Source organism: Leptonotus elevatus, chromosome 1 (assembly GCF_054856555.1).
Source record: "Leptonotus elevatus isolate MCC_2025b chromosome 1, RoL_Lele_1.0, whole genome shotgun sequence".
Classification (NCBI taxonomy): Eukaryota; Metazoa; Chordata; class Actinopteri; order Syngnathiformes; family Syngnathidae; genus Leptonotus; species Leptonotus elevatus.
This window is the reverse complement of record NC_141239.1, coordinates 4,528,115-4,549,695: the sequence shown is the minus strand read 5'-3', so window position 1 is coordinate 4,549,695 and position 21,581 is coordinate 4,528,115. Positions and strand designations below refer to the sequence as shown.

The 21,581-nt window shown below is 41.6% G+C and overlaps 1 protein-coding gene across 1 annotated transcript; it reads left to right on the top strand.

Annotated features, from left to right (window-relative positions):
- Nucleotides 1–1,967: 1,967 nt before the first annotated feature.
- Nucleotides 1,968–20,367, top strand: basp1 (brain abundant, membrane attached signal protein 1). The gene is made up of 2 exons (XM_086090650.1): nt 1,968–2,115; nt 17,980–20,367. Exon 2 carries the CDS (start codon nt 18,000–18,002, stop codon nt 18,486–18,488), a length of 489 nt encoding a protein of 162 aa, XP_085946776.1. The 5' UTR covers nt 1,968–2,115; nt 17,980–17,999; the 3' UTR covers nt 18,489–20,367.
- Nucleotides 20,368–21,581: the final 1,214 nt, after the last annotated feature.

Here is a 21,581-nt window from a genome sequence, read left to right as displayed (position 1 = left end):
TTGAATCACCTGTGTTTGCTGAGGGAGACATGGGAAACAGGCTGGATGGGGGTCCCTGAGGACCAGGCTTGTGAACCACTGTTTTAAGGTATCTGTCACGGTTCTGGTTGCAGAAACGAGGATGAATGAGTGGATAAAGGTTTTAATTGGAGCAAGGGTCGATGGCCTGGAGGAGGGTTGTGGTCCGTTGTGTGCTGAGAGCTGGTTCTGGTTGGCGAGGCGCGTGCAGCGTTTGTGGAGCGCGGGCAGGATGTCATGCTGAAAACAAGGACGGAAATGCAGGTCAGGATGAAAAGTCTAGGCTTACGTCAACTTTCAAGGAGTGGCGGGATGTAGGAACTCATTCAGGAGTTGTGGGCTGGGGGTCGGGGGCTGTGGATCGGTGGGGTGCCTGGCGGGCCTGCAGTGCCCCGTCCTGCTGCGTTGGGTTGGGGGCGCGGGCCGTGTTGGGGTGGGGGGCGCTCCTGCTCCTGGGTTTGCTCTCCCCGGCCGGTGGCCCTGGCGGGGCCCGGGGGTCGTCCTTTGGCGCTGCCGCGGCCTGGGGGGCCCTGAGGTGTTGCGCTTGCTCTGTCCTGGCAGGGGTCGACGGCTTCCCTCTTTGGTGGAGATTTTCATGCATGCCAGATCCACCACACCAGCATCTATCGAAACTCAGACACAATCTGCTTCTTCCTCAGGTCATTGAATCAGTGGAGGCTGCTGTCTGTGGATCTCCCTCTGCTTCGTTTGTCCTTCCTTCCTTTCCTCAGTGTCTCCTTTGGTCTCTTGAGGTCTCCCTGATTTTTTGGATTTGTTGGAATTTAGATGTTTCTGGGGTTGGTGAAGAACTCTGGTTGGTGGCCCGGTGGGTGGTGTCTGGTCGGTGCTGGATTTGACTTTCCTTTGTTTGCTTTGGTCCTTCCTCGGGTCTCCTGACAGCGGTGTTCGGTTTAGGTGAACGGTATGGGATTTTTTTTAATAGGTTTTTGGTGAACTAACGAATACACACACACTCGCACGCACACACGCATGCACGCACACACGCACCTACACATACACACCCACATACAAAAAAAAAGAAGAGCAATGATGATGACATTACAGAATGAACAATACTGAGCTCTTTAAAAAAATAAAAAATAAATAAAAAAAGAATGAATCCGAACGGCCAAACGGAATGAAAATGCTCCATATAAAAACCTCAATCGGAGTGAAAAGGCTGAATGATGCTACCATCTGGCGCCAAGCGAACGACAGGGGGCGCGCTAGTGCAAGTGTTGATGGTTTGCCTTTTTTGTACAGGCGTCAAAAGTATTCACGTATCCAAACAACTTCAAAAATAAATCAATCTTCACATGCATTCAAGTGTAGATAGATATTGGGATTTAAAGAGACTTAAGTACAAGTTGAAGTATCAAATCCAATCTTTGATTTAAGTCATGTTTTTAAAAGTTCCTTAAAGTATAAAAGTAATGCATTGAAGCGTATATACGTCAAGTCAATCTTTTTCTTTTCAATGTTTTTTTAGTGCCCTGATAGTCTAAACACTGTTTTCTGATTAATTATTAGTTTTAAATAAAAATTGATCACATAAATGTGACATTTATCATGTTTTCACATGAAACATATTACGTTTTAATGTTAAATTGATGGTATTATACCGTGAAATTGATGTTTTCACATGAAACTTATGTTTTAATGTTAAATTTATTACATTAAATCGCGTAACATGAAACCTAACACGCTATCACGTGAAATTTCTTGTCTTTAACGTTAAATGTATCAAATTAAAATGTGAAACTAATCACGTTACAAAGTAAAGTGTGTCATGAAGCTGACCACGTTCTAATTTAATGAACTCTTATTTCTCTATGGCAGCAATATGACTCCAAGTTATTATAAACGGCCTATTGTTATGCGTGCGTGTGTGCGTGTGCGTGTGTTTAAAAATGATGATTTGCCTCTCTCGCCGATTGAATTCAACAGATGCACATGCACGACGCCCCTGCGCGTGTGATGTGCGCAGCCTCGCGCACGCGCAGCCGTGCCAAGGCGAGCCCAGCGCGTCACGCACAAGCACGCACGCAGCAGACTGAAGAGCAGCCGGCAGACCCGCTCACAAGTTCCGCTTACAAGGTAACCTTCTTTCCGCCATCCTTCTTCCTAATTGACTTCATCATCATCATCGTCATCTTCATGGACATCTTTTACGCATTTTGCCTTTTGTGACTTAAGCGCGCGCCGCGTGCACGCCAGACAAAAGATGCGCGACCGAAACGTGGACGTCAGAAATCGCACATTGAGGGCGGGGGTCGACATTTTATGACATTACACACGTTGCTCGAGTAATGTGGTTCTTGTTGGAGTTTGTTCTTTTTTTCCTCCTTTTCGACGAGGGAACGTGCACGAGCGTGAAAAAAGGGGCGTGTGCCGCGTACTGGTGGAGGGGCGGACACGCGCTTGACACGCTCCCGCTTGTGGGAGGAATAGGTTGCAATCATATTGTGGGGGGAAAAAAAATCATACATATCGGTCCTGGATAAACATTTAGTGGACCAATAGTGCATCTCAAAATCCATTTTTAGTGATCGGGAATGAGTGAATGACTCGCAATCATTCACATAACAAAAAAAAAAAATTAAGTAAATAATAATCAATTAAGATTTATGATATTGTCATCCATCTTTGCCGTGTTCGACGTCGGTGGGAGAGCAACACGCACGCGCCCACGCCAACTTTATAGCCGTCTGTATAGCGGTCCTTTGTTTGCGGGAGCGCGCATGCGCATTGTGCGCAGGGTGTGGATGTGAGAGATGCCACCTTGCCTGGTGGGGGCGGGATGGGGGGGAAATGGGGTGGTGGGAGGGGGGGTACTCCAGGGGAAGACACACACACACACAGGGATCCTTTTGTGAAGGCGTTCGTGTGTGCGTGTGTGCATGTGAAAATAATTGTTCTTGGCTGCAGGCTTCTGATTGGTTAGTCTGTCTGTCTGCTTTGAATTCAAAATCAGCAAAAATGACAGTCGGTCAATAATTGGCATGCTTTTTTTGTACTCTTGAACACAGTGGTGCCTTAAGAAAAGAGTCTTGGTCAATTTTATTTTATTTTTTTGGATCCTGAGATACGAGCAGGAATTTGAGGCAATGCACGTGCTTCAGACCCCCCAGCATTAGATGGCGTTAGCACATCTCTCAAATTGACTGCAACTAATCATTTTCTTAATTAATTTGCCGATTTTTCCCCCAGAGTAATCGGATTAAAGGAAATTGTTACATTTCCGTTACTTAATTCAAAAACAGGATTCCCCCAACCCCCCCGAATTTTTTTTTGACAGTGCACGAAATGCCCGAAAAAATTGATTATGAATCATTCATCTCATAAATTATAACCAAAAAAATCATCAAAAATGTTAATCATTGTTTTCCCAATTAAAAGCAGTTGTTTGCAAATGTCTTACTTTGAAAATACCCAAAGCTAATCAGTTTTATTTGACAGAGGCCAATAGAAATAAAGAACATTTATTTTTGAGAGCCTGAAATTGGAAGTTAAACAATGTCTCTATATTCTTAATCCGTTATCAAAACGTTTCTCTCTTAATTTCACTGATGATGTGTTCAGGGGCACTGTAAGGTGTAGGCTATCTATAACTACATTGATTAGTTGTCAATGAATCTATATTTAAAAAAAAAAGATTTAAAATTAGGGGCGTCAGGCGATTAAAATTTGTAATCATAATTAATCGCGTGACTTCACTAGTTAATTGACAATTAATCTGTTCTAAATGTACAATAAAATTATTTTTTAGGTTTTCTTACTCTTGTTAACAAAAGTGGAAACAAATGTTAAACTAATAAGAAATAGGTCAAATGAATTTTTGACGTTTATAGCCGTCAATGGCAGTGAATGAGTTAAAGTCCTGTTTTCAAAAAGTTATTGATGATTTCAAATTTGAAGCAGTAATGGTAACAACTATCACGAGATACGTTTCATGGCAGTCCGACGTGAATGTCTTCTCAACACAAGAGTTGATAAAAGGTGTAGTGGACAAAAATCACAAACAAATAAACATTTGCAATTTCTGGAGAAATTGCGTGTGAAAGATGAAATGCCAAGTGAAAAAGATGTGACTAGTGAAAAGTGGAATGATTTTGAATGATGGGAATGGTTTTCTTGTATGTGTCATTGAGAATGATGATTTTTTTTGTGGCCGTTTTATTTTGGAAAATATTGAATTTTGGGTCAACCAGAATGCAAATTGGATAAATGGAAAGTTTAGAATTTCAAATGGTGACAATGTGAATGAATGAAATGTCATATAATTAACAAGGAGTTTTTTGGGTGGGTATTTTAATGGCAATGTTGAATTTTTGGTGAGTAGAAATTTTTGGCAAATGGAAAATCGTCCCCAAGACAAATGGAATGAGCTGAATGATTTGAATTTCAAATGGCAAAGATGTAAAAGCGTAATGTTGAATGTGCCATTGGAATGAAGGACCATCAAACCATGGTGGAAATTTGGCCTCATTGGGAATGAATGGCAAATTTTTGGATGAAAAATGTTGAATTTGGAGAAAACCGAGAATATTTGGAACGAGAAACATGCTAGCACTTATGGCATGAATTATTGGACTGATGTGAGTGGGACATATTTTGTGGAAGAAGATGCGTGTTGAAAAAGTGGCAGGAATAAGATGCAACAAGGTGTGTAAATGTTTGTTTTCATGGGAAGGACTTTTCAAGCAATTGGAATTTTAAAAAATTCCCACAATTTGCCGTTTAGCAAATCATCCATCAGGACATTTTGGCATTAGAAATGTGAAATTGTGACCTTTGAATTTCTTAGAAAGACTGATTACCTTTTGAATGATAGCAACGAGCAGTTATTCAAATCAATCCAATTGATTGGAAAATCAGTGGCTGTCTTTACCGCTATTGATCAAATGACGCCGTTCTCTATTCGTTTGAAGATAGCATGCATGTGTTTGCTCCTCAGCATTTGCATATTTACCCATTTATTTATTTTTAAATAATACATAAATAAAATAAATAATAAATACATGATATAGATTAAATAACAAATAATAATATTAATGATTTAATAACAAATTAAATATAATAAATTATAAAAATGACTGATGGGGAGTATTGCCGTTGTTGCCAGCTTGATTCATTGATTGTGTTTTTCTCTCGGCTTTGTTTTTTTCTTCAATTTTATTTGCAATTTTCCTGTTGACGTTCAAGCAGCAGGTTACGTTGGCAACCATGTTATCGGCCAGACAACCCCCCCCCCGCCCCCTTCAAAATCACCATGGTAACGGCAGCGCCGCGGTCACGTGATTGGCTCTTGTTCATTCATCCTGCTGCCGAGCCGTGTGTGTGCAGAAACATGACAAGCTGGTCACGTGATCCACAGGCATCCATCTTAATTAAAAATCAGGCAGCAGCGCGCGGATCGGTTGAGACATGCATAGGCCTACTGTTGTGATATTAATAAATACATCTTTACAAAAACAAAAAAAAATCAGGCACCGCGATACACATTTGCAGATGGGCGCGGGCGGGCGTGCGCGCGCGCGCGCGTGCGTCATCACTACTAAAGGATTTTCCACCAAATACCTTGACATAGGAGGTTTGATTCTTGACATGAGCACGCTTGTAAGTCAATGTAGCTCTTCAGCCCATTGTTATTTTAGTTATCAAAAACAAAGGCTAATAACAAAAAGTAACATTGAACAAACATCGGCAACGAGTTTTGTGAAAATGATGACTGAATAAAACAAAGTTTAGTTAAATAGTTTCAAAAGCGGCTTTGATTGTTTTATTTTTTTTTAAACACTTTGTTTCTTTTAATTTGTTTTAGAATGCAATATATTTGAAATGAACCCAAAAATATCTTGTATGAAATGAAATGCTAAACACAGTAATGAAGTACATTTTCACTATAATTTAAAGTAAGTGAATTAGCAAAACAAAAGTCAGAATTATTATCAGCTCATGTTTGTGTTTGCATTTTCTGCATTGTCAATTTAAAATAGTTTCCTGTTTTCCAATAAAAGGAAGGAAAATTGATTCAATAATGGACAGATGAATCAATTATTCAAATAATCATTTGTTTATGCAATTAATTGTAAACTCCAGAATGCCATTCCTGGAGAAACTGCATGTCAAAGCTGAATGAAAATTTGTGAAAGTGAAAGATTTGAATGTTTGGTGGAAAAATGTTTTGGACTGAGAAAAATATTAGCCCTGAATAGGAAGAATTTATGGTGTGTGTTGAATGTACAAAAAAAAAAAGAAGTGATCAATGCAGAATTTATCAATTGCTGATTTTTCACTGGCAAAGTTTAGGAATGTTACGGTGAAATATTTTTGCCGTATATGAATTTTCACAATGTTGAAAATCCTTCTCAAGTTGAATTGAAGGAGCTGAAAGTTTTGAATTTCAAATGGCAACGATGTAAATGTGCAACGTGGAAGCCGCCATTGGTAACGAATGGGGAATTTTGAGTTGAAAAATGTTGAGTTTTGGGAAAATTGTGAACTTTCGGAATGAGAAAAATACAAGCACACGTTGCATACATTTTTGCAGCATGTTGAAGTGGGAATGGTGAGAATTGATTGAAAAATGTAGAAGGAGTAGCAGGACAAAAAGTGTGAGGAATAAAATATAAATACAAGAAAAAAGTCTGCTCAATTCTGCTGCAGTTTCCCAACGAGACGATTACTCATTGTCGAGTTTGACAGCAAGACGGAAGCGGGCAGTGACGAGCTTGAAACAGGAAGTAGAATGGACAGGAAGTCGATTGAGTGGATGACGTGCAGTCCGCTGCTGTTTTAACATGTGGCAATGATAAAGCAAACGTCCGTAAAAGGCGCAACACGCCGATAAACACTTGAGGAAGTCAAAGAGACGATTTGAGTTTAGCCGGGCACATTTATTTATACGCTCTGCCACCAAGCTGATGCATTAGCGACATTAGCATAGGAAACAACTTCCTGCTTTGTACGGCAACGTCAGATCGGAACCTATCCATGCCCATATGTGTGTGTGTGTGTGTGTGTGTATATATATATATATATATATATATTAGTGGTATATCATTGATCCGTGGTCGGTTCGGATCACGCCCCACGGATCGGATCACGCCTGATCCGCAAATTGGTTGGTGGGGGAAAACAAAACAAAAACAAAGTGCGCAATTTACAGTTGATACCATTCTGACATGTCAAGGAAGCTGAAACATACTCAACGTAACACGCTAAGCCTAACTTCAAAATAAAGTTGACCAAATACAGTAATACATTGACGGCACTGCAAATAGCCTTAGTCCATTTTTACTTTGAAGTTGGCCCACGTCGTAGCGCGATGGCTAGCTTGACTTCCCTTTTCGACGTTTCTGTATCGTAGTTGCTTGACATTGTCGTTGCGACCGTCATCAACACAACCCTAACTCACGTTCAATCGCTAATTTAGGACGCTAAGATACCGCTAATTAATCACGCCATCATTTTATGATACGGCAGAAGTCTCCGACGTAAGTGGCTAGCGGCTAGCGGCTAGCTGTTAGCATGACCACAGAGTGTCTTGGCTGCCGGCTGGTAAGACGATGAAAAGATGATTTGACGGGAGCGCGACCGTGGAGACAACTTCAGCGTCGTGCTGGAAGGTAAGTTTGACAACTTACTTCAATTATTTTTCAATATTCTGGACCAACGCTACTTTGTAATTCGCTCTCCATGTTTAAAGGAAGGGAATATGCATTCAATTGTCTTTTCATTATTAAAAAAAAAAAAGATCAATAAAACTTTGTCTTTATTTTTCCATTAAAAAAGAAAAACATTCAACTCAAAATGTCAAACTTGGCTGTTTAAATTATTGAAGGACAACTTTAAGCCATTCAAACCGTGTTATTTTACACATGAACCATTTAAAAATAAGAATGTTGCTGCCTCATATCGCACCTAAAAGTTGTGTGTCCTAAACGGCTATATTAGATATTTTGAATAGATTTTTTATTTATTTAATGCTAAAAGCGCTTTACAAAATAAATAAAGACAAAGTATTATTTACTTTTTTTTTTTTTTGCTGATCCGAAAAAAGATCTGATCCGTGACTCAAATCCGTGATTCGATCCGATTTTTGTTTTTTGAAAAGCATTCTCGTTTTGATTTTATTTCGTTAACGAAATAGTTTTTTGAATTTTAGTTTTCGTTTTTTCTTTAGTTTTCGTTAACTAAAATAACCTTGATCCCTACAGGCCGACTTTTGAAGGAACTATCCAAAGTCTGACAAACAAAAAACAAACAAAAAACATTCTCCAGTCTAGCTAGAGAACTGGAAGCGCCATCAGGCTTTTGTCCCGCCTTGCAGGAGGTCTGGCGCCAATGCAACAGCACCGCCTCTCGCTGTGAGCGCCATCTGTCGTATAGTCCTTGTTGAGAAATGTGCGACTGCTCACTCGCTCGTATAAAAGAAAAATGATTGTTCACGATTAAACAAAAGGGAACAATGGGAATGCTTTTCTCACCCGGCAGGTTCCACAAGGGCCGGGCGGGTTTATTTGCCAGGAAGTTTTTTGTCTTTTAAAAACATCCCCACAGCCCAACACAGCGCCTGTTTACATTCTGCTTACCATAAAAACATGGCCGCCAAAAGAGAGGCGCTCGTTTTCAAAAGCAAAAATGAAATGAAAGTGAAAAAATAGTATTTTCAGAGATATGTGTGAAGATAAGAGATGAAAACACGTTCAAAGCTACATGCATCTATTTGCAGTTTAGAGTGCCTCGTTGTGGGTTGTGAGTGCATGCACAGTGAAAAAGCCGAAGAGTGAAGTCAACATTTTTGGAATTCAAGTACAACATGAAGGCCAGCTTGTGGAGAGGGGCTTCAGGCTGGGGTGGCCATTTTAGAGTGCGACGTTGTCAGCCATGAGTGTGTGAGACAATGCAGGAGAGTGAAAAAAAAAAAGATTGTGCGGCTGCTTTAGTGTGCCTCATTGTTGGGTGTGCGTGAGTGTAAGTCATACAGAGAAATGACGAGGATGGGGGAAAAAAAACGCAAATGTAGTCTGGGCCTTCGGGCTGACATTGCCTCTTTGCGTGCCTCGTCGTCATCCATGAGTGTGCGCACGTCTTAGAGCAAAGAATCCGTTTGCTTCATATCAGCAAAGAAAGAAGAAAATTAATATATGTTGTAATGATTTTTATTTATTTATTTATATATGAACGGATGGTACTGCATGCCTAGGTGGCGCTATTGAGTGTTTTTTTGTTTGTTGTTGTTGCATTTTTCCATTGGATATTTCATTCATTCCACTTTTCCATATACATTTAAACTTGCTTCACAAATTCAGGCCTCAGGGTTCAAGTGTTCTTTTTATTCATTTATCTTTCAACTAAAATTAATACTGTGTCATTTCCACATAATTTATCTTTCAATTTAATTCCAAAGCATTCAGTTTAGCATTCAGCTTTCATTTCTGTAGAAATTGCACTTCGTCTAGTTTTGAATGATATTGTCACTTTGAGAAACCAATGGATTTAAATATATTTTGGTGGAAAGCTCCTTTGACGTGACTGTCAGAATGTAAAAAGCAGGTAAGCGTTGCCACGGCAACGCCACATATAAAAGTCAACATTACACTGGAGTTGATCAATAATAACGTTCACCTGCTGCTCTCTCATCTCTGTTGACTTTGTGCACGGCGGTTACGCCCGTCAACCGCCGCCGCCGCCGCCGACACTCGACACTCGCACGCTAGTCATCTTCTTAGCCATTAGCAACTTTATACATATCAAAAAATGCTAATTCCCACAAGACGGCTGCTTCAAAGCTAGCATTTAGCTGCTTTTGTCTTTCACACGCAAACTAACCTTGAAATTGACGACCAATCTGTCGTTTGTCAACACGTTCCCTGACACTGACAATGACTAGCGACCAGTCTACTCAGCTGGACCGGCAACCCTAACGAGCACCATGGGGGGAAAATAAATAAATAAATAAATTAGGGGTGTCAGGCGATTAAGATTGTTAAGCGTAATTAATCGCTTCACTTCAATAGTTAACTCACGATTGATCGCAAATTTGATATCTGTTCTAAATGTACAATAGAATATTTTTCATACTCTGGTTAACATAAAAGTGGAAAAAATGTAAACTAATAAAAATATCGCTGCATCTTTTAGTCTTTGATACAGTAATTTCATAATTCATAAAATTGAGTTACAATTAAAAAGATGATGTGATTTTGATTTATGTTAAGGTCTTTTTCTGCCACTAGATGGCATAATTGCATTTGTAGGACATTGTTGACAGCTCAAGCAACTTGCACATTTTTAAGATTGTAAAATACAACTTGACCCCGGTCTCCATAAATATATGCATTTATTATTATGACATTTATGGACGTGGACGAGTCTGCTGCGTTGCGACTGGAATTCCCCCAGTACAGACTTTCCAAGTAAGGAACGCTCATTAGGTGCGTTAAAGGAACTTTGAATGAACTCCAAATCAACACACTAATTTTGACGCCTCTAAAATAAATACATAGAGAAAGAAAAACGCTGGCTGGATGATTTCATTGTAAGTGAAAAAAAAAAGAAAACCTGTGAGGTCGTCAGTGGGTCGTCGCTGCGCTGCAGGAAGTGTGTCACCCCCCCCCCCCCTCCTCCTCCTCCTCCTCTTCATCTTTTCGGGGTTATTTGGAGTTCAGCACCGCCGCGACCCGTCTCGTCGTCTGCTCGTCGGGCTTTTTGCTTGAGCTCGGCGCGACCAAAAAGTGACCGAGATGCGATTGGACACCCGTTTCAAGGCCAAGAAACAATCGGGATTGTGACCGCGAAAGAAAAATGATTTCTGTTATCAAGGTTGCGCATAAAAATGTCGGCATGCTTCTTAAATGAGCACCGGAGCACTGAAGTGGGCAGTTCTCCGACATACCCGCGTTTTTGGCCGACTCGCGGCCAATGAGCTCGTCAAGCGAGCCACCACATCGGCTGTTGGGCCTCCATGCAAGACGAGGGTTAACTTTAACAAAATCACATCAAAACAAGTCAAAGTGTCCATGGAAGGCAAGGACTTATTTTGAAGTTATCGGAAGCAATCGTGACGACTGACTTGACTTTGAATTAGGGATGCGCAATAATATCAGTAGCGACCAATTTGACGTCAAACAGATAAACCAGATCATAAAGAAATCCGCCCATAATAATCGACATGCCACGTTGGTCCATCTGTTGTGGTTGTGCCCAACGCCTCCACCCCTCCCCTCTCCTATGGTAGTGTCGCATATTTGTGACGTCACAATGCGCGCGACCTCGTGTTGACGGAAGATGCCTCATGCTCCCCAAAATGTTACCCTCACGGTTTTTTGTTGCATTTTTCCAAACCTGACTGTTTTGTTTTGCCAAACTCAAAATGAGTTACTGGAGATATCAACAAAATGTCACTTCGCATTGTTTCAATCTATTTGTACATGTTAGACTTGTAGTTGGACTGGAAATTTGTATTCAAGTTCACTTTGCAAATAATTATCGGCTTACTTATCGGTTATCGGCACTTTCTAAATGATTGGGATATCGGTATCGGTTGAAAATAGCATGATCGCGCATCCTACTTTGTATTGAAGTTGGCCTGACCTAGCTTGTAGATTTTCCAATTCTAATTATTTGTATTATAAAATTGGTTAATTATTCATAAGTTACCCGTAATGCTAATTACGCTACCACACTCAAATGGTCTCATTAAATGATTCATTCTAAATCATCAAATGAAATATTAGTCAAATAAACAATTTTGACCATGTTTTGCTTTGTTTTATTGATTGTTTGAAATTTATTTATTTGTTGCTCACAAAATCATTTGTGATTTACTATTGTAAATATTTGCATTATTTACTATGCAACCAATTACATTCTCTTTTTCATGTGTCATAATAATGCCAAATGTGTAAAATAATTTCCTCAAGCGATTCTATTCGGCCATCTTTGCAGTAACGCGAATCAAGAAGCATCCTCCAAAAACGACAAACCAGCAGCATCAAATCTCAAAACAGGAAGTAGAATGATCGCGCCAGCTGATTGCTCGAGTCGATTTTCCGTCGCCATTGTGAACATTTTCCAACGTTACTCATCTCTAGTCTCCATTCCACGCCGTAAGTCTTGCCGGCATATCGATTGACGGCATCCGCGCCCGGGGGAAGGCTGACAGATGGCGGCGAGGATGGCGAAGGGATCAGAAGCAGCCGCCGGCGTCATTGATCCACAAAATGGATCCCTCGGGAGCGAGACGGCAGGAAGACGAATGTCCTCGGTGGACACGTGCCTCGTCTTTGGAACAGGAATTAGACCGATTCCATATGTTGCAAGAGAACACAAGAGACGGAATTAGACCAATCCGAGCTGTTGCCATAGAAAGAAAAAAAAATCACATACGTACGTCCAAAGAAAACCCAGAAACGGGCATTAGAAACATGCCATCTATTATGTTGCAATGCAGGACATTGGACCGGCAAGAATTAGACCAATCCCATCTGAGGCAACAGAACACTGGAGCAGGAACTAGACTGATCCTTATTGCACCGAGAAAACCTTGGAACAGGAATCTGACCGATTCCACATGTTGCAAGAGAACACAGGAGCGGCAGTCCGACAAAAAAAAATTAGACAGATCCCAGATTTCGTATCGGAACACTGGAGCAGGAATTAGTAATGATGGGAAAATGAAGCTTCATGAAGCACTTGTAATATTTTTTGACTCCTCGAGATGCCACTCTTGGTTGAAAGATGCAGTGGAAATGTAATCAAGTTCCTTTGCACTAGCCTTTATATTTAAACCAAGAGCACCATCTAGGGGAGTCAAAAAAATATCACAAGTGCTTCATGAAGCTTCATTTTCCCATCACTAGGAATTAGACGCGTCCCTTGTCCCAACAGATTGCACTTGAGGTTTGATTGCCTAAAAACACACGAGCAAGAATCCCATCGATGACATATATCACAACACAGGACCACAAGTATTTCCACGGAAAATAAAAAAAACAAAAGGACTTTTGAATCATGCGTTCTTGCCGTGTTTGTTGTTCCCGTGCGTTTTTGTTATCAGTGTGTGCGCGCTTGGAGCGAAGAACAAAAGACGCCTGATGGGATTGTCACACACGCAAACACAGCTGATACCACAAAGTTGTCACAATGCTAACGATGCTAACCTTGCTAAACACTGGCCGACCATTGACGTCACGTTGCGCTGGATTGTTTTCACGCGTCTTCTCCGTTTGCTTGTTCCAGTGGATGACTTCATTTATTCCACATTTCACTCCACAAACGCAGCATGCCAGCCTACTCCACGTTATGTCGGCCATTTGTTGTCAAGGAATTATGTTGAACCATGTTGAGGAGTTTCGTGGAGTTTTTCGTCACCATTTTGTGCCGTCTGCTCTGCAACTCTTTTTGAGGGTGGCCCGGCCGTCAATTAACTAATTTGCTCCCCAAAACATTCCATTTTAAATGTTACCATTGTCCCAAAACGTATTTATACGTTTTTTTATGTTTCGTTTTTTTTAATGCTAGAGCATACAAAAGACTTTGATGCAGCCTCTGAACTGAGGAAGGACGCTTGAAGAATAGTAGTTATTAGAAAAACGGCCAGCAAGGGGCAGCAGAGTATAAGAGATCAACCAGGGCCATGTCGCAACAAGCCGTTTTCTCCACTGTTTTCAACAGATTTGTGGAATTTAGCTATATTCTAATGCTAATTGCTGCAAAACAGATAGAAAGAAGAGACTTTCTTTTGGTGGGTTCCATGTTTTTATAGCAATAGAACACAGAGTGAAAATGGCTGGGAGTGAATGAGTTCATCAGGGGTTTAGTTAGCTGAATGCTAACACAATGGAAAAGCCCATTGACATGCTAACAATTGGTATGTAGGTGGCGGTTTTAGGTCCCGTATCTAGCGTTTCCATTCGGTTTCATTTTCATATTTGTTGAAGATTCGAATAAAAAAAGGCGTATGGAAACCCAACTAGTGAGAACATGACAAAACCGTTTCTCAACATCAAGAATGGCGAGCACCGTCTCGTGATCCTGGCGACAACTGTCATCTTATAGTACTTCTAATTATCCAAAGTACTCATTCTTCATATTCGTACTTTCAATTGGAACGGGACTTGGGTTGCGACTTTACTCATGATGTTACACAAGGACGCAAGAAAGGACAATTGAGAAACGGCTAACGCCAACACAGACAATCTTCTTCCTTTGTCTGCGTGACTGAACTATACTGCCCCCTGCTGGCCAAGATGGGAGTACACAGCCGAATGAACGACCCGACGAACGAGAATACAGATTGAATAAATCGTCAGGTGAGCAGCAGCCAATGAAATCTGCTGGCTCTATGTTGCCGGGCGGGGGATGGCGCGATTGTGTGTGCGTGGGTGTGTGTGAGTGCGTGTGTGTGTGTGTAGTTAACAAAAACGAAAACAAAAATTCAAGAAAACAATTTCGTTAACGAAATAAAATACAAAAAAAAAAAGAAAACTAATTGAAACTACAGTTTATGTTTACAAAACTATAAATATAGCAAACATTTTCTTTTTAGTCTTTGGTAATTAATTTAATGCATGGATGATTTTAAATGTGATTTGAAGTAGATTTCTCATTTTTCCATGGTGTTTATTAAATATTGCGCACAAGCCGACTGGTGGCAAATCCAGGTCCAGAAAGTCAAAACCCTGTCACAGTTTGGCTTTGATCCCAGGTGTTAGCTAGCTAGCTAGCTCCCTGGCTCGCTCCCATGGTGCTTGTTTACCTGCTAGGGAGCTTCAATGGTATGACGCAAGTCATACACATTTAAAAAACAAAACAAAACAAAAAACTGAAACTAAGTAAAACTAAACTGAAACTAAGCATTTTTTTTAAATAACAAAAACGAATAAAAACTAACCCTGAAAACTAATAATAAAAAAAAACTCAAAATGAAATAAAAACTAAATTGAAAATTCCAATCTTTAGTTATTAAAAAAAAAGAAGCTTAGTTTTAGTTAGTTTCAGTATTAATTTTCGCATTTTAATTTTAATTTTAATTTTTTATGTGTATTACTTGTGCACAGAGGTGGCAAATCCAGGTCCAGAAAGTAAAAACCCTGCCACAGTTTTGTTTTAGCTATTGATGCTTGCTAGCTAGCTAGCTCCTTAGCAGGTAAACAAGCACCATGGGAGCTAGCCAGGCAACTAGCTAGCTAGCTAGCACCCGGGGTTCAAGCCAAATTGTGACTTTCTGGACCTGGTTTTGCCACCTCTGCTTGTGCGCAATATTTAATAAACACCGTGGTAAAATCACGAGAAAAGTAACTCGTTTCTTAGCTAGCGTTATGTGTGAGAGTGTTTCAGTAGGGTTTGTAGGGTGTGAGAGTGTTTGCATGTGAGAGCCTTTTTATAACATGTGAGAGTGTTTCAGTTAATGTGCAAGAGTCTTTTTTTAGTGTGAGAATGTTTCAGTAGTGTGTGAGAGAGCCTGTTTGTAGGGCGTGAGAGTTTAATTTGAGTGTGAGAGCCTTTTTTAAATGCGTGAGAGTGTTTCAGTAATGTGCAAGAGTCTTTTTGTAGTGCCTTTCATTAGTGTGTGTGTGAAAGTCTTTTAGTAATGTGTGAGAGTGTTTCAGTAGGGTGTGAGAGCCTGTTTGTAGGGTGTGAGAGTGTTTGTGTGTGAGAGCCTTTTTATAACATGTGAGAGTGTTTCAGTTAATGTGCAAGAGTCTTTTTTTAGTGTGAGAATGTTTCAGTAGTGTGTGAGAGAGCCTGTTTGTAGGGCGTGAGAGTTTAATTTGAGTGTGAGAGCATTTTTTAAATGTGTGAGAGTGTTTCAGTAACGTGCAAGTCTTTTTGTAGTGCCTTTCATTAGTGTGTGTGTGTGTGTGAAAGCCTTTTAGTAATGTGTGAGAGTGTTTCAGTAGGGTGTGAGAGCCTGTTTGTAGTGTGTGAGAGGATTTTTGTGTGTGAGAGCCTTTTTATAAAATGTGAGAGTGTTTCAGTAATGTGCAATAGTCTTTTTGTAGTGCCTTTCATTAGTGTGAGTGTGAGAGCCTTTTTTTAAATGTGTGAGAGTGTTTCAGTAAAGTGCAAGAGTCTTTTTGTGATGCTTTTCATTAGTGTGTGTGAGAGCCCTGTTGTAATGTGTGAGTGTTCCGTGAGTGTTAAAACCTTTTCCTTTCAAATATTTTTATTGTGAGACAAAACAGACTCTCCAACAGGCTTTTTGCGTCTCATTTTCCAAACGTAACAAAATAACAAATTCCAACCAAACCCGCATCCCCCGAGTGCTCCTGAAAATAGATCAAGATTACTAAGCATCCATTCTCTCTATGAATGACAACATCGGTCTCCAAATCTTTTCAAAGTCTTCAAGTCTCTCACAAAGGACGTACGGAATCGTCTCCAGGTGTCAGTAGTGACAGCCACGCTTTAAAAGCTTGCTGTATCTTTTCCCTTCCAAAGCAACAGGATTACACACACTGCACAACAGAAAGGACACAAGATGGCGCTGCTGTGCATTCTGTAATATTTTTTTTTTTAGACATTTCAGATGCATCCAGTAGAACCGGAAAAAGGATCTGGTGCCCAACTGAACCCCAAAAACCTTTGAATACAATGAAAATATGTCAAGCCCAAGTTCCTCCATTTTGGGGCAAAATGCAAAAACAACCTGTGCTCTGTGCTCGGCTGCATTTTTCACACACTGGTGACACTTTGGGAAAAATTCTATGTCGCTTGAGCCTGTGAAGGATTTTCAATTGAATCAAGCGATGGCTAGCGTTGAGTGAACAATTGTTAACAGATTTCTTATCCCAAATCTCTTCTGTTATTACCGTTCCTAATTCGTTCTGCCCGTCCTTCTTTATGCCTTCCATCTTCAAATGATCGTATATAAAAGAAACGGCATTTCTAGTTGACACTCGCTGGGACCGACACCCATCCAGCTTATCAGGTATCGCATTTTCAAAATCATCAAGGTGTGTTCTCACAAAATGCCTAATCTGAAAGTACCTGAAGAAATCCGTTTTTGACGTGTTAGAACCTTTTGTAGAGTATGAGAGTGTTTCGTACTTTTTTCAGTGCCGTGTGTGACAACGTTTGAGTCAAGTTATGCAGTGTTATGGTAAAAGATGTCCCTGACTGCCCCTCCCACTGGATGTTGTCAGTTAGCGTGCACACACACACGCACACACGCACACAGACGGCCATTGTGTGTTGGCGTGCGACGGCGGCGCAGCCACCTGACCGGTACGGTCCGCGCGTTTTGCCATGTGATTGCCATGTTCATCACATGTTCCATTTGTGTCACATAATTGTATGTTTAGATCACGATAAACGTTACATGTTTTTGTTACGTTATGCTAACGTCGCGACTGTCATAAAAGTTGATGATTATGTCTGTTCCCTCTTACATTTAAGTCTGTCTTGTTACATGACTGTCAGGTTTGTCATGCTTTTGTGTCATATTTATGACATGCTATGTTTACATCAGCCGACTGTCATGTTTGTTTTATGTCATGTCTGTTACATGTTGACTCCATGTTACATAATGCTCATGTTAACTACACGTTATGTTTGTGTCACATTTATGTCACTTTTTTTTTTCTGTCACGGGATTTGTCATGTTTTCACTTGTTTGCGTGGCGGGATTATAACAACATAACATATTTGTTACATGCTTACTCCATGTTAAGTTTTTGTCACACGACTGTCACGCATGTTTTCCCCCAAATTTTTTTCACTGGGTTACATCACATAATTGTCACGTTTGTTACAGGTTTGACATTACACGTTGTCACGTCTGTTACATGTTATGTTGACGTCACATGACATGACTGCCACCTAACTGTCCCATGGTTTTCAAATCGAATCAAACTTTATTTCTACAGAACATTATGTTTAATCCACATCACACACGTCTCCTAGCAACACGCACCCAATCACGCTGTTGATTTGTCGTTGTGCGCACAGACGCCCGAGGTCCGTCCGCCATGGGAGGCAAACTGAGCAAGAAGAAGAAGGGCTACAATGTCAACGACGACAAGGCCAAAGAGCAGGACGCCAATGCGGCAGAGGGTTCCGCTCCTGACGACAACCAGGCGGCCAAGGACGTCAAAGACGAGACCGCCGCCGCCGCCGCCAACGATGCGGCGCCCGCCAAGGAAGTGACACCCACCGAAAAGGAGCCGGAAAAAGAGGCCAACGCTGAGCCCAAAAGGGACGGCGAACCCGCCAAGGCCCAGGAGACCGCGGCCGCCCCCAAGGAGGCCGCCGCCAAAGATGAGGCCGACGCCAAAAAGACTGAGGCCCCCAAAGCTGAGGCGGACCCCAAAGCCGGCGACACCCCTAAGGAGACCCCGAAGGAGACCCCTAAGGAGACCCCTAAGGAGACCCCCAACTCGACGGCGGCCCCTGAAGCTCCGCCCAAAGATGCCACCGAGGCACCAAATAAGGATCAAAGCGTCGTTGCTCAAGATTGATTGGTGCACATCCACGGGAAAGCCACGCCCACTTTGGACAATAACAACGAGAATCAAGAATGACCACCCACAAAACTGCCGGAGCAACACCGGAGCCCCCCCGATGCAAATTATGATTAATATTGTTCTGATGAACTTCGCCAGCTGCCCGCACGTCATCTCACGTTGTCACATGATCACCTTGGCCACGCCCCCCTCACAAAAACTTTCTTCAAATAGCTCCAAAATAGTCAAAGATTTCCTAAATAAAGATTTTGTACTAAAAAAAAAAAAAAAATCTAACAAACGGAACAAATTGTTTTCTAACATTTCTACGCTGGTTTGGAACCTGATCTTTAGTACTCCACGTAACTCTAATCTGATCACAATCCGATTCTGGAATGGTTTTAATCTGGTTTAGGCCTAGTTTGAGTCAGGTTACAATCCCGGACCAGATAGGTTCTAAATTGGGTCTGATTTGGTCCTGACCTGGGTCTAGTCTAGTTCTGGTTTGGGTCTAGTCCATGCCTCCGCAATCCTGGTCCTCCAGAGCCGGAGTCCTGCAGGTTTTAGATGTTGCCATCCTCCAACAAACCTGATTTCTTTAATAGCTCATCAGCAAACTCTACAGAAGGCTGATAATGATCTGATCTTTCAAATCAGGTGTGTTGGAAGACATAAACATTTAAAACCTGCAGGACTCCAGCCCTCAAGGACCCAGATTGGGCAAGCCTGGTCTAGTCTATATCCAGTCTAGTTCCGGTCAGGCTCCTGGTTGGTGCCGATTTTTGATTAATTTGGAAGTAGTCTGGTTCGGAATTGGTCCTTGTCTGGTAATAGTTTGGTTCTAATTTGGTAGTTAGCCAATTGGCGCTAGTCGAGTCCTGCTCTGCATGTGAATAATCTGGTTCTAAATTAATTTTGGTCTGTTAGTCCAGTCTGGGTCTACCCTCGTACTCGACTGGTCTGGTTCTAATTTTGTACTGGTCAGTTTCTAGTCTAGTTCTGGTCTTGCTCCAAATTGGTTTTGATTTGGCTGGTCTGGTCCTGATAAGGTTCCAGTTTAATAGCAGTCTAGTACTTGACTAACTCTGGTCTGGTCTTAATCTGGTTCTGGACTAGTTTGATTTGGGTGCCGATCTGATTCTAGTCTGGTTCTTGACTGGACCTGACCTGGATACGTATGGATGTAAATTGGTACTGATCTGTTACTAGTCTGGGTGTAGTTCTTGTCAGGTTCTAGTGCAGGACTAGTGTGGAAGAAGTCTGGTTCAATCTTGGCCCTGGTCTGGCACTACTGTAGTTTGCTACTACTCTAATACTGGTCTGCATGCGACTAATTTGGTTCTGAATTAGTTCTGATCTGGTTCTGTTCAACAAAGAAGAGAGCAGACATCAGAACTGGGACGTCTCAAGGTTTTGGATGCCAAATGATAAAGAGGAAAAAAGCTTGTTTCTATGGCAACTGTTCTGATTGCTACCCGTCATCCGTCACGCATTCACCTCCTACAAGCCCTGCGTGCACACGCATGTGCAGGTCGGCTACATGCACGTGCACGCGTGCGGAGCTGAACGTTTGAGGACACGTTGTCTTGCTACTTGAATGAGAAAGTGTCCTCAAACTTTTCACCACATGTCAATGACGTATGCGCGGTGGTGACGTACGTATCGTCGCGCGTCCTGGCCTTCCTTCACACGTGCGTGCCGGTCCCGTCTTTTGGGTCCGGTGGGGAAAAGCTGGCGTGCGTTTCCGTGGCAACCGCGTGTCTTCATCCCAGCAGGCGGCGCTCGCTCCTGGTCCCCGAAAAACACAGAAGACAAAGAAATTGAAGTTTCAAAGTTGTATGTTTACTTGTTGAAATGGTGGAACAGTCGTAATAAAAAAGAAGTACCAAATTGACTTTTTGTAGTTGTTTTGTGTTTTCCGTAACAACGCAGCTCGTCCATTCACGCAGGACGCCGACGGTGGGTGTTTCCAATGTATTGTCGAGAGTCACACACAGATACCGCTGTTAGTGACGCTGATAGCTTTGTTAGTGTTGCTAGCATTGTTAGCGCCGCTAACATTGTTAGCACTGATAGCATTGTTAGCATCGGTAGAATTGTTAGCATTGAAATCATTGTTAGGGCTGATACCATTGTTAGCACCGCTAGTGTTGTTAGCACCGATAGCATTGTTAGTGTTGCTAGCATTGTTAGCACTGATAGCATGCTAGTGTTGTAATGCTGCATTCATGGAAGGTGGGAAGTTGGATTCATTCCATTCGGATTGTCCCATTTTAGATCTCAAAAGGTTTGAGGCAAATGTAAACAACAAAGATGGCCGATTCGATTTGTTGTTCTGGTTAAGGCAGCCATTCCAAATCACGTTGTGTTACGTGAAACTATGTCAAATAACTACAGTCAATTAAAGTAACAATAAATACAATGAATGAATAAATAAATATTTGTTTAAAATCTTGTAAATTATGTTTTGCCATTCACAGTTTGTATCTGCATGGAGGTCGCCATTGTTGAGTGACGTCAGATTGAAGCTGGTCGGTGAAGTTGGGGATAATTCGGAACTTGGACCTCCCAGTTCAAAAGGTGTTCCAGTGCACTTTTCTTCATCTGACGTCAGAAAACTCCCACTTCCCACTTTGGAATGCAGAATTAGCACTGATGAGTTGTTAGCATTGCAAGAATTGTTAACACTGATGGCATTGTTAGCAACATTAGCATTGTTAGCACATTTAGCGCCACTAGTTAACACTGATAGCACTGTTAGAAACATTAGCATTGTTAGCACATTTAGCGCCACTAGCATTGCCAGCACTGTTAGCGTCGCTAGAATTGTTGTTAGCACTAACTAGCATTATAGTTCTGATAGCATTATTAGCACCGCTAGCATTGTTAGGTGGTGTCAGCATTGATGTTGGACAAACCTATAACTCCGCCCCCACAGCAAGGCCAAACTGCGCGATTGGCTCGCTGGCTTCCTGCATCATGATTCATCATTGGTTGCTAAGGTAACGCCGGCAGCCACTCTCGCCTAGTAACAGGCTTAGACGGGAAGGAAGGATGAATGGATGGAGGTGAAGAAGGTGTGGAAGCGGTAGGAGGAGTTTGCATGTG